The sequence below is a fragment of the Pyxicephalus adspersus genome, chromosome 9, assembly GCF_032062135.1.
Source record: "Pyxicephalus adspersus chromosome 9, UCB_Pads_2.0, whole genome shotgun sequence".
Classification (NCBI taxonomy): domain Eukaryota; kingdom Metazoa; phylum Chordata; class Amphibia; order Anura; family Pyxicephalidae; genus Pyxicephalus; species Pyxicephalus adspersus.
Window position 1 is genome coordinate 417,295 of NC_092866.1, and position 14,081 is coordinate 431,375.

The 14,081-nt window shown below is 50.6% G+C and overlaps 2 protein-coding genes across 2 annotated transcripts in view; both read right to left on the bottom strand.

Annotated features, from left to right (window-relative positions):
• GOT2 (glutamic-oxaloacetic transaminase 2) overlaps positions 1 to 11,162 on the bottom strand; it is a gene marked incomplete at its 5' end in the record, with an annotated part of 16,428 nt that extends 5,266 nt beyond the window's left edge. The window contains 1 exon segment of the mRNA XM_072422792.1: positions 11,006 to 11,162. Within this exon segment, the coding sequence (XP_072278893.1) occupies positions 11,006 to 11,162 (157 nt within the window).
• Positions 5,185 to 9,067, bottom strand: CALB2 (calbindin 2). The gene is made up of 8 exons (XM_072422793.1): positions 8,912 to 9,067; positions 8,773 to 8,829; positions 8,399 to 8,476; positions 8,114 to 8,169; positions 7,789 to 7,828; positions 7,297 to 7,350; positions 6,569 to 6,640; positions 5,185 to 6,481 (listed from the first exon to the last, which is right to left on the bottom strand). The coding sequence occupies exons 1-8, from the start codon at positions 9,020 to 9,022 to the stop codon at positions 6,359 to 6,361; spliced, it is 591 nt and encodes a 196-aa protein (XP_072278894.1). The 5' UTR covers positions 9,023 to 9,067; the 3' UTR covers positions 5,185 to 6,358.
• Positions 11,163 to 14,081: the final 2,919 nt, after the last annotated feature.

Sequence of the window (14,081 nt, forward strand, 5' to 3'; positions counted from 1 at the left end):
TGATTTCCCAGTCCCCAGGTAGATTTAACCCCTCCACTCTGTCAAAAATCACTGGGGTCCCTGCGGTGTGCCGGCTGGTGGGGGGGGGAGCACTGTGTGTAGGGGGGAGGGGCACCTCTATAATTGCACCCCAGGACACATCCCCCACTGACAGAGGCCCTGCACCCCTAAAACCTCATCTGACCCCTCTGTGACCTTCAATCCTCCTTGTGGGGGGGCAGGGACGACCCCAGGGGACCCAGGCCTAATTTATGGGGGAGGAGGGGGACCCCATCTCTAGATATCACCAAACCAGTCAGAGCAACTACAGGGGGACTACAACTCCCAGCATTCCCTGCAGGGCCCCAATAAACCTCATTCCCCTAAATCTCCCCCCACCACCAACTAAGGGGCAAAATGACAACCCCCCTACATATAAAAAGCCCCCCTACCACCTAGCTGGCCCCCCACACAGCCCCCATATGCCCTCCCCCCCAAACACACCCTGTGACACCCTGTGACCCCCTGACACACCTTATACACACCAGGACCCCACATACCTGGCTCTGGCCCCGAGGGCCCCCAAGCTGGGCCGGAACCGCAGAGATGTCAGAAGCGCCATGGCAGAACTGACAGAATACTGAGACCGCCGGGAAATAAAGGGTGACATGACCCCGCCCACTATATAACTCCGCCCCCTGCGACACACACCTCCCTATCAAGCCCGCCCACTTCTCTGAGCGCCCCCATCGGTCAGGAGGAGACAATGCACCACCAAGAATATTAATATTCCCATCATTGCAGCGCCGCCTAGAGGACCAGTCTAATGATTATTGTATTTATTAATATTACCTGTATTACTACTATATTTATTCATAATTGTAATAACAATATGTGCTGATGATTATTATTTACCACAATTGCTCTGAGAGGACCTGTATTATTGTTAGCATTATTATTATCATCAATATTCACTATCACTGCCACACTACCAAGAGAACCTGTAAAAGGAATATTATTATAAAATATATATAATATGTCAAATATATAATATGTCAAAGATGTCATATAATGTCCCCCCGGAGGATCTTCCCTGCCCTTGTCCCACCCTGGAGAATCTTCTCTGCCCTTGTCATACCGCGGAGGATGTTCTCTGCTCATATCCCACCCTGGAGGAACTTCTCTGCCCTTGTCCCACCCTGAAGGACCTTCTCTGCCCTTGTCCCACCCTGGAGGACCTTTTCTGCCCTTGTCCCACCCTGAAGGACCTTCTCTGTCCTTGTCCCACCCTGGAGGACCTTTTCTGCCCTTGTCCCACCCTGGAGGACCTTTTCTGCCCTTGTCCTACCCCGGAGAATCTTCTCTGCCCTTGTCATACCGCGGAGGATGTTCTCTGCTCATATCCCACCCGGGAGGATCTTCTCTGCCCTTGTCCCACCCAGGAGGATCTTCTCTGCCCTTGTCCCACCCCGGAGGATCTTCTATGCTCATAACCCACCCCGAGGGAACTTCATTGCCCTTATCCCACCCCGGAGAACATTCTCTGCCTTTATCCCACAACAGAGGATGTTCTCTGCCCTTATCCCACCCCAGAGGATCTTCTCTGTTCCTATTCCATCCTGGAAAATCTTCTCTGCCCTTATCCCGGAAAATCTTCTCTGCCCTTATCCCACCCCGGAAAATCTTCTCTGCTCTTATCCCACCCCGGAAAATCTTCTCTGCCCTTATCCCACCCCGGAGGATTTTCTCTGCCCTTATCCCACCCCGGAGGATGCTCTCTCCCCTTATCCCCACCTAGAGGATGTTCTCTGCCTTTAGTCCCCCTGGAAGATCTTTTCTGCCCTTATCCCACCCGGAGGATTCTCTCTGCCCATATCCCACCCCGGAGGATCTTCAACGCCCTTATCCCATCCCAGAAAATCTTCTCTGCCCTTAACCCAACCCGGAAAATCTTCTCTGCCTATATCCCAACCCGGAGGATCTTCTCTGCCCTTATGTCACCTTGGAGGATGTTTTCTGCTCGTATTCCAACCTGGAGGATGTTCAATGCCCTTATCCCATCCCCAAAAATCTTCTCTGCCCTTATCCTCCCCCCCCCCCCCCAGAGGATCTTCTCTGCCCATATCCCACCCTGGAGGATCTTCTTTTTCCTTGTCTCACCCCAGAGGATGTTTTCTTCCCTTGCCTTCCCCAGAGAATCTTCTCTGCCCTCTGCCCTCGTCAATGCCCTCTGCCCTTAACCCTCTGCCCCGAGGGTCTAACAGCCTGGAGGAACTTCTCTGCCCATATCCCACCCCGAAGTATCTTCTCTGCCCCATCCCAACCTGTAAAATCTTCTCAGCTCTTATCCCACCCCGGAAAATGTTCTCTGCCCTCATCTCACCCAAAAGGATCTTCTCTGCCTTTATCTTATCCCGGAATTGTTTTTCTGCTCTTATCCCACCCCGGAAGATCTTCTCTGGCCTTATCTCACCCTGGAGGATCTTCTCTGCCCATATCCCACCTCGGAGGATCTTCTCTGCCATTGTCCCACCCCAGAGGATGTTTTCTACCCTTGCCTTACCTAGAGGATCTTCTCTGCCCTCGACCCACCCCAGGGAATCTTCTTTGCCTGTATCCCAACCCGGAAATTCGTCTCTGCCCTTATCCCACCACGAAGGATGTTTTCTGGCCCTCTCTCACCCTGGAGGATCTTCCCTGCCCTTATCTCACCTCGTAGGATCTTCTACCCAGGGAGATCTTCATTGCACTTATCCCACCCGAAGGATATTCTCTGCCCCTATCCTGCCCTGGAAAATCTTCTCTGCCCTTATCCCACCCTAGGGGATCATATCTGCCCTTATCCCTCCCCTGAGAATCTAACACCCTGGAGGATCTTCTCTGCCCTTATTCCACCCAAGAGGATCTTCCCTGCCCTTATCCAATCTCAGAAAATCTACTCTGCCCTTATCCCACCCTGGAGGATGTTTTCTGTCCTTATCCCACCCTGAAGGATCTTCTCGACCCTTATCCTACCCCAGAGGATGTTCTCTGCCCTTATCCCACCCCGGAGGATCTTCTCTGCCTATTTCCCACCGCAGAGGATCTTCTGTGCCCTTATCCCACCCCGGAAAATCTTTTCCACCCTTATCCCACCCAGGAGGATCTTCTTTGCCCATATTCCACCCCGGAGGATCTTCTCTGCCCATATTCCACGCCGGAGGATCTTCTCTGCCCATATTCCACGCCGGAGGATCTTCTCTGCCCTTATCCCACGCCGGAGGATCTTCTCTGCCCTTATCCCACCCGGAGGATCTTCTCTGCCCTTATCCCACCTTGAAGGATCTTCTGTGCCCTTGTCCCACCCCAGAAAATCATCTTTGCCCTTATCCCACCCTTGAAAATCTTTTCTGCCCTTATCCCACCCCTGCGGATCTTCTACCTTGGAGGATCTTCTTCGGCCTTATCCCACCCCGAAGGATGTTCTGTGCCCTTATCCCACCCGGAGGATCTTCTCTGCCCTTGTCCCACCCCGGAGGATCTTCTATGCTCATAACCCACCCCAAGGGAACTTCATTGCCCTTATCCCACCCCGGAGAACATTCTCTGCCCTTATCCCACACATAGGATCTTTTCTGCCCTATTCCCACCCAGAAAAATCTTCTTTGCCCTTATCCGACCCCGGAGGATCTTTTCGGCCCTATCCCATCCCGGAAAATCTTCTTTACCCTTATCCCACCCCAGAAAATCTTCTTTGCCCTTATCCCACCCCAGAATATCTTCTCTGCCCTTAAAACTTTTCAGGGGATGTTCCTTGCCCTTATCCCCCCCCCCCCCCCCGGAGGATTTTCTACCCTGATGGATCTTCTCTGCCCTTATCCCACCCCAGAAAATCTTCTCTGCCCTTATCCCACCCTGGAAAATCTTTTCTGCCCTTATCCCACCCCAGGGGATCTTCTCTGCCTTTATCCCACACAGAAAATCTTCTCTGTCCTTATCCCATCCCGGAAAATCTTCTCTACTCTTATCCCACCCAGAGGATCTTCTCTGCCCTCTTCCCACCCCAAAAAATCTTCTCTGCCCTTATCCTACCCCAGGGGATCTTATCTTTCCTTATCCCATCCCGGAAAATCTTCTCTACCCTTATCCCACCCTAGAAAATCTTCTTTGCCCTTATCCCACCCCAGAATATCTTCTCTGCCCCTAAAGCACCTCAGGGGATCTTCTCTGCTCTTATCCCACCCGAGGATGATCTCTGCCCTTATCCTACCCCAGAGGATCTTCTCTGCCCTTATCCTACCCCAAACGATCCTTTCTGCCCTTGTCCCACCCCAGAGGATGTTCTGCCTTCCACAGAGGATCTTCTCTGCCTTTTATCCCACCCCGGAGATTCTTCTCTGCCCTCGTCCTACCCCAAATGATCTTCTTTGCCCTTATCTCACACTGGAAATTCTTCTCTGTCCTTATCCCACCCCGGAGGATCTTTTCTGCCCTTATCCCACCCAGGGGGATCTTTTCTGCCCCTATCCCACCCCGGAGGATCTTTTCTGCCCCTATCCCACCCCGGAGGATCTTCTCTGGCCTTATCCCACCCCGGAGGATCTTCTCTGCCCTTATCACACCAGATGTTCTCTTCCCTTGTCCCACCTGAGGATCTTCTTTGCCCTTATCCCACCCCGGAGGATCTTTATTTTCTCTGTTTCATTATGTGTCTATTGCTCAATCTCCATCCACTCCTGTCTGATCCAAATCCCAAACCTCTGTCTGTACCACGTTATTCTGTATGTATGAACCCCTAGTCTCCATATATCTCCTAGTTGCTAATGGGACTCATCCCTGCAATTGTTGGGTTTGGTCTAAAGTTCAGGGTGACAATTTATGGTTTTATGATGGTAGAAGTCTGTAACACATAACCCCTTCCCTGCTGTAAATAGGGGGGGGGGGGTTACTCCTTTCCCTGGCCTTTACACCCCCCCCCCCCCCCCCCACCCATGGCAGTGTTGATTGGCCGTTCTCTCCTCTTCAGTCTCCCTCTGGCTAAAACACTTTTCTACCTACCTGAACCCCGACCCTACACCTCCTCATATTGTCAGGAGGTATTTGGGTTCAATCTCCGCCTCCTCTAAAAGGAAATTCCACCCATATATAAGGGGGGGCTCCACCTTTACAGGGGGTGCAGGGGGCTCGGTTCTCCGCATTGTCTGCCAGTAATTCAGGACACAGAGATTGACACTCACGCAGGATCTGCCATTTTATTCATTCTTTGGTAAACAGGAAACAAGCAAAACCCAAAAAGAAAATAAGAAGGGGGAATCACTCTGCAGAAACTCCAAATATAACAGAGACCCTTCCTAATCTGAGGGCAGGGGGTGTCAGGGAGAGAGATACAGGGCAAGGCCAGAGACTGGGGGGGGGGGGGGGAGCCATGTCTGCAAGACTCAGGGGGCACAAAGTGGGGATGTTGGGGTTATTGGGGGATCTGGTCCAGTGGCGGGGGACTTGTGGATTCCTAAGGAAGGCCGGGTGCTGGGAAGCGGAGGAGAGCTGGGCGAAGAAGTCCTGGGGACCAGGGGAGAGCTGGGTGATGGGATCCTAGGGGAAGCAAGGTGCGGGGGAACAGAGAGAGCAGGGTAATGGGGCCCAGAATAAAATGAGGTTGGGGAGTCCAGAGAGAGGTTATGAGTACTGAACAATCTATGGTACAATGTGAGGATGGGACGAGACCCTCCAGTGAGGAGAGAGTCCAATCATCCTGAATAATAAACTAGGGGGTGGTACTAGTTCTTGGTTTCCTCAGGGGTGGTACTACTGCTTGGTTTCCTCAGGGGTGGTACTACTGCTTGGTTTTCCTCGGGGGTGGTACTACTTCTTTGGTTTAATCCAATGGTGGTAATGTCTCTTTTTCAGGGGTAGTACTACTTCTTGCTTCCTTCCAGGAATAGCACTCCTCCCCATTCTTCATCACTAATGTTCCTCTTCGGTTTCCCTCTCTCTGCTACAGGGGTTGGAATCCCCCATCAGAGGTGATTATCCTCCTTGGGCTTTTGTCTGAGAGTTTATCTGGCAATATATTGTCTCCAGTACCAAACCGCTGCTCCTCTCACACAGCAGTACTTCCCCTTCTCTCAGATCTGATACTCCCTCCTCTCCTATATCTGTAATAGTAAAGCTCTCCTGGGCCCTAAGACATAGTGACCCAGAGATTTCCTAAGTACTCCCTCTCTCTGGACTCATATAATGCTTCTTGCCCCCTCTAGGGTGGGACTCTCTCATTAGTGGTTCTCTCCACGGTCTCTGGGCAGGGTTGTAATCCCTCTCCCTGATCTCTGGACAGTGGTGGGGTGGGGGCAGGTAAAAGGGTCCCAGTGCCGTGAGTTGAGTAAAGTTGGGGCCCCTCTAGTTACTTGAAAGGGGTGGAGTCATTGCAGAGTACAATTTCCAACTCCTTTCGGTAGAGACGTCCCCCGTCACACAGCGACATGATGCTCTGGCGGTATCCGGTCAGGCTCTGAATATTCACCTCCTAAAACCACATGACATTATAAGACAACAATCTCAGGCCCGGAGCCCCGGGTTTATCAGGTTCTATATGCCCTATAGGGACTCTCACCTTTTTACTTTTCTCAAAGAAATCTTTCAGTAAGGCATCCAGTTCATTCTCATCGATGAAGCCATTCCGGTCCTGCAAGAAACAAATGTGGGAAGATGAGAACAAATCCTCACATAGAGATCCCAAAAATCACCGGGGAACTAAAGACATGTGCCAGGCCACCGGGGAAACCACTCGGGAGACCTGACCGGGCTGGAAATACCTTCATTGGGAGAGGTGCCGAGCGCTGGACCTTGGACTTCTCCCAATTTGGGTTACAAGTCATGGCTTGCAGGCGAGCATGGGCATAGCAAGCATGGGCATCTCAGAAAAAGCTCAGGAAAAATAAATGCACCACACACCTGAGGGGTCCATATATACCCAGAGTCACAGATGTGTACCTGGGGGACAGATCTACCCCTTCACCAGGGCTTGTAATGCCTTCTCCATCCACTGTAGCCGGCAGCCCTGATGGAGAGTCTGTGCAACACGTCGTTTCTCTGGATATGTATGGAGGAATAGATACACGCAGACTCCTGGCTGTGACTCTGCTTCCCATCCTCCACTGCTTGATCCTGATTGGTCAGACTGGGTGAAAACATATATTGCCTGGGACAGTAATAGGCACTGCCAGGCTATGTTCAGATTGGGAATACAGAGAAAAATGCAGCTGTACAGATTACAAATTCACCCCCCCCCCCCTTCTTCCTGGTATGATATGTGTGTTCAGATCAACATCACCACCTTACCTTGTCATAGAAGTTGAATATTGCATTAAACTCATCACAGCTCAGCTTCATTCCCTGTAAAATAATGAACAATTACACTGTGCTATACATGATATACTCTGCACTGCTCGGCTATATACACTCTGCTATACATGATATACTCTGCACTGCTCGGCTATATACACTGTGCTATACGTGATATACTCTGCACTGCTCGGCTATATACGCTGTGCTATACACGATATACTCTGCACTGCTCGGCTATATACGCTGTGCTATACACGATATACTCCGCACTGCTCGGCTATATACGCTGTGCTATACACGATATACTCCGCACTGCTCGGCTATATACGCTATATACGCTGTGCTATACACGATATACTCCGCACTGCTCGGCTATATACGCTGTGCTATACACGATATACTCCGCACTGCTCGGCTATATACACTGTGCTGTAAATCCTAGAACTTTGTAGTATATGGATGCGGCCACTGACAGTCCTTGAGTACCTGAAACTTCAGCAGAAAATTCTCCTGCACAGGGAGCAGCCTGCAATGAAGAGGGGAGGATATTATTATTATTATATTATTATATATATTATTATACCCCATATACTATATTATATTATTATATATATTATTATACCCTTATTATACCCCATATACTATATTATATTATTATACCCTATACCCTATATTATACCCTTATTATACCCAATATACTATATTATATTATTATACCCTATACCCTATATTATACCCTTATTATACCCCATATACTATGAATGTTACTGAGCCGCCATCATTTACAAACAGAAAAGAACTCTGACTTTACCTGGACATCTCGGAGAGGCAGAGCTTCCCATCCCCATTCATATCAAACATACGCAGCTGCAATGTGAGGAAGCAGAGAGTCAGCTCAGTGGACGAGAGGTGACCCCGTATGGTACAGCCCACATTTAGTGGAATTTCTGTCTCTTATATGAAGTCAACTTTTAGAAGAATTGTAAAGTAAGATCATTTGTCAAAATTTCATAACAAAGAAGACAGTGGGTTCCCTAAATATTATCTCCATAGGGGCCCTAGGATGTGCACCAGGGCCCGTGGCTCAAAAACTTACTATGGTCTGCGTGTATTCCTGCAGCTTCTTCTCATCAAAGGGCCGATTGGCTTTCTTCAGGAGGTCGGAGAGGAACCCCTGAGACAGAGAACAGAGAAGGATGAGAATAGGGGGTGCAGGTCACATGACATTGTAGATTGGGCACACATGGGGCAAATGTCATCCCAGTCCCTCACATGACTAGAGGGGTCACATGAAATGATTATACCCCGTATATGAAGTCAGGTACCAAAGGGGGTAATATCAATGGTAGTTGCTCTACTGGGTAATAGAGGGCAGAAGATGGCTCATCACCCCTCCAGCACACCCACCCAACCCTAGGAGGGGCAAAACAAGCACCTGGCCCAGGTGTTCCTGAATACTCAGCTACTAACCTTCAGCTCATTGGCCTCTATGTAGCCACTTCTGTCTGTGTCATATTTTCTCCAGGCCTGGAACAGCAGAGGGGTAAAGATATAACCAGGGGCAAGAGATAAGTGTATGGAGGCAAGTATGAAAAGGTGAAGCACCTACCTCCATAAACTCTGTGCTGGAACCAGCATGCTGACGGAAGCAGAGAAGAAAGTTTTCCTCGGTTGGAAGTATCTGAGCCAACTGTGAAATAAAAAAGAGAAGGTGACACATCAATTACTGGGCTTCCATTACCGGTACACTCCTCATATCTCACCTGGAAACAGTTCCTGCAATCTCATATCTCACCTGTACTATATTCCTGCACACTCCTTTTATCTCACCTGTACTCATTTCTAGCACACTCTTCATATCTCACCTGTACACAGTCCCTGCTCTCTCCAAATATCTTACCTGTACCAGGTACCTGCACACTCTGCATATCTCATCTGTACTCAGTTCCTGCACACACCTCATTCCTCACCTGTACTCAGTTCCTGCACACACCTCATTCCTCACATGTACTCAGTTCCTGTACACTCCTCATATCTCATCTGTACACAGTCCCTGCAATCTTCTCATATCTCACCTGTACCCATTTCCTGCACACCTTATGCCTCACTTGTTCTAGGTTCCTGCACACTTCTCATTTCTCACCTGTACTCAATTAATGCACACTACTCATATCTCAACTGTACTATGTTCCTGCACACTTCTTTTATCCCACCTGTACCAGGTTGCTGCACACTTCTCATATCTCCCCTGTACTAAGTTAGTTCATACTCCTCATATCTCAGCTGTACCAAGTTCTTGCACACTCCTCATATCTCACCTGTGCTAGGTTACTACACAATCCTCATATCTAAACTGCACTCACTTACTGCACACTCGTTATATCTCACCTGTACCAGGTTCCTGCGGACTCGTTATATCTCACCTGTACCAGGTTCCTGCGGGCTCCTTGTCTCTCTTCTGTGCTAGGTTCCTGCATACTCCCTATATCTCTTCTGTGCTAGGTTCCTGCACACTCCTTATATCTCACCTGTACTAGGTTCCTGCACACTCCTTATATCTCACCTGTACTAGGTTCCTGCACACTCCTTATATTTCACCTGTACTAGGTTCCTGCACACTCCTTATATCTCACCTGTTCTCAGTCCCTGCAAACTCCTCATATCCTAACTGTACCCAGTCCCTGCAAACTTCTTATATCTCACCTGCAAACGTCTCATATTTCACCTGTACTAGGTTCTTACACACAACTCATATGTCACCTCTACCAGGTTCCTGCACACAACTCATATCTCACCTGTACTAAGTCGCTGCAAACTCCTCATATCTCCCCTGTACCAGGTTCCCACTCACTCCTCATATCTCACCTGCACTCATTTTCTGCACACTCCACATATATTACCTGTACTCAGTTCTTGGACACTCCTCATATCTCACCTAGACGCAATTTCTGCACACTTTTCATATCTTATCCGTACATGGTTACTGCAAACTCCTCATTTCTCACCTAAACTGAGTTCCTGCACACTACTCATATCTCACCTGTACCCAGTTCCTGCACAATCCTTATTTTTCACCTCTACCAGGTTCCTGCACACAACTCATATCTCACCTGTCATCAGTTTCTGCACACTCATATCTCACCTGTACCAGGTTCTTAAACACTCCCCATCCCACCTGTACTCACTTCCTGCACACTCCTCATATCTTACATGTACCAGGTTCCTGCAGACTCCTTGTCTCTCACCTATACTAGGTTCCTACACATTCCTCATATCTCAACTGAAATCAGTTTTTGCACACTACTTATATCTCACCTGTACACAGTTCCTGCACACTCTACATATCTCACCTGTACACAGTTCCTGCACACTCTACATATCTCACCTGTACACAGTTCCTGCACACTCCTTATATCTCACCTGTACTAGGTTCCTGCACACTCCTTATATCTCACCTGTACACAGTTCCTGCACACTCTACATATCTCACCTGTACACAGTTCCTGCACACTCTACATATATCACCTGTACACAGTTCCTGCACACTCTACATATATCACCTGTACACAGTTCCTGAACCCTGTTTTTATCTCACCTGTACTAACCTCCTCCACTAACTGTATAACTTTGTACTTACCTCCAGCCTCCTGCAGATTAGGACCCCCCCTTCCTGCCCTTTTCACCCTCCATGATGCCCCCTCACCTTCTGCACGCTGCTCAGGACGTAGGGTTTGCCGCTGTCATCTCGGTACGCCCCGACCCCCAGATTCATCTTTTTGGGGTTGTTGTCCCTCTTGAAAGCTTCTGTCACCCCCAGGATGGGATCGGGGGGGCCCATCTCCACATGAGACCACCAGGAGCTGCCAGGAAAAGGGGGCAGAGGGTAAAAAAATGAAAACTGCCCTCCTCAGAGGCCTTAGCAGGGGTAACCCACAGCAACCAGAATACAGTCATGTGACCCCAGGTGGGGCATTCCTCACAATACAGGATCACCCGGGGCAGAACCCACCGGGGAGGGGGCAGAACCCACCGGGGCTGTTATGTCAGGGGAGAAGGTCAAGGTGATCTATAAACAGCTTCTGGCAGTGACCCCGATCCCAAAATACCCCGCTGGGGGGGGCGGGGGGGAGGTGGGATGGGCAGTGTGGACACCAAAGGGTTCCCAAAGAACCCCAACTCTGATCAGAATATCACACAGAGACCCCAACACCCAGAATACCCCGGGGGTCCCAGGTCATGCTGATCCTCGGCCTTTACACCGAACGTAGAATGATGGGGACCCCAAAGAGGTGGAAGTCACTTCCTGTGGCCCCATAAAGCTTCCACAGGAAGTGGAGGGGCACCTGTAGTCTGTCAGCTGATCTCTCACCTTGGTCATGTGACTGCTCCCTGCAGAGAAAACCCGGAGGGGGCTGCACTGATTCTCACCTGGTGATCCTGCCATAGCTGCAGTACAGTGAGAGTTGTCACCAAGGACAGAGAGTGATCCTATTGGTTCCTGCTGTCTATGTGGACTACAGAATACCCCCCCCAATACTGCAGAATAATTGGAGGTCACATGACAGGTGATGGGGGGGGGGGGGGTAGGACTGAGAGCTTCAGCATGCAGATTGTGGTGAGGGCACCGGATGTACACTGCACATGGCATGGGGGGGCCACACAGATCAGTGCCGAACCCACACCAGACTCCGGGCCCCAAGAGTTCGAAAACCCCCTGCGCCCCCAGATGTCCTAATTCCTACCCCCCCAGGTGCCTCCGGGCCCCTAATCCCCCCCCCCAAGGTGCCTCCGGGCCCCACAACAGAGGATGTTCTCTGCCCTTATCCCACCCCAGAGGATCTTCTCTGTTCCTATTCCATCCTGGAAAATCTTCTCTGCCCTTATCCCACCCCAGGGGATCATCGCTGCCCTTTTCAAACCCCGGAGGATCTTCTCTGCTCTTATCCTAACCCGAAGGATCTTCTCTGCCCTTTTACCACCCCAGAAAATCTTTTCTGTCCTTTTCCCACCCCGGAAAATCTTCTCTGCCCTTATCCCACCCCGGAAAATCTTCTCTGCTCTTATCCCACCCCGGAAAATCTTCTCTGCCCTTATCCCATGGCTGGTGGTAGTAGGACACAGCTGTTGGTTCAGGTGTTGTTTTATTTGCTGACTCAGAAGGAATGAGTGGATCTCTGGCAAGGGGCCCCTTTGGTCCCTGGGGCCTACATTGTCTTTTAATCAGATGATTAGACAGGTGAGCAGGGAATTAGTGTGCGTGACTGAAAACCATCCATGAGCACCAAGATCCCTCAGGTGGGCAAAATGATGATTTTGGGTGTTTGTTTGTGTTGGGGGTGTGGTGACATTAAAATCCTCAATATGCAAAATTATCATTGTAATGTTACAAGAGAAATAGAGATTCCAGCAGGAAGTCAACAATTCTCGTAATGCCTACTATAACAATAGTGAGTGTTATTATAAAAGTATGTATGTGCTCTGTGTGTGTGCTCTCTATACTCCGTATAATTATTATTAAACAGGATTTATATAGCGCCGAGGGGGAGAGCGGGAGGGAGGCGAAACCACTGAGGGGGAGAGCGGGAGGGAGGCGAAACCACCGAGGGGGAGAGCGGGAGGGAGGCGAAACCACCGAGGGGGAGAGCGGGAGGGAGGCAAAACCACCGAGGGAGGGAGCGGGAGGGAGGCAAAACCACCGCGGGGGAAAGCGGGAGGGAGGAGAAACCACCGAGGGGGAGAGCGGGAGGGAGGAGAAACCACTGAGGGTAAGAGCGGGAGGGAGGAGAAACCACTGAGGGGGAGAAAAGGAGGGAGGAGAAAACCAATGAGGGGGAGAGCGGGAGGGAGGCGAAACCACTGAGGGGGAGAGCGGGAGGGAGGCGAAACCACAAAAGGGGGAAATGGGAGAAAAGAGAAACCACTGAGGGGGAAACAGGAGGGGGGTAAAACCACTAAGGGGAAGAGTGGGAGGGGGGAGAGACCACTGAGGGAGAGATCAGGAGGGAGGAGAGACCACTGAGGGAGAGAGCGGGAGGGAGGCGAAACCACTGGTGGGGGAGGGGGGATGGAGGGAGTAGAAACCACTGAGGGGGAGAGCGGAAGGGAGGAGAGACCACTTAGGGGGAGAGACCACTGGTGGGGGGGGAGAACAGGAGAGAAGAAAAAAACACTGAGGGGGCGAGCATGGGGAACAGAAACCACCGAGTGGGGAAATGGATGAGAAGAAAACCACCGGGGGGTGGGGGGGGGGAGAACAGGAGGGAGGCAAAACCACTGAGGGGGATAACAAAGGAGAGAAGAAAAACCACTGAGGGGGAGAACAGGAGGGAGGAGAGACCACTGAGGGGGAGAGTGGGAGGGAGGAGAACAAGAAAGGGGAGACAGGGACAGAGCAGTGTGCGATACATACAGGGACAGAGCAGAGTAGGGACAGAGCAGTTGATGGTGGGGTCCCTATGAGGGAGGATATGATAGTAGGGGTCCCTATGAGAGGGGATCTGATAGTAGGGGTCCCTATTAGGAAGGATCTGATAGTAGGGGTCCCTGTAAGGGAGGATCTGATGGTGGGGTCCCTATGAGGGAGGATCTGATGGTGGGGTCCCCATGATGGAGGATCTAATGGTGGGGTCCCTATGATGGAGGTTCAGATGGTGGGGTCCCTATGATGGAGGATCTGATGGTGGAGTCCCTATGATGGAGGATCTGATGGTGGGGTCCCCATGATGGAGGATCTGATGGTGGGGTCCCCATGATAGAGGATCTGATGGTGGGGTCCCTAT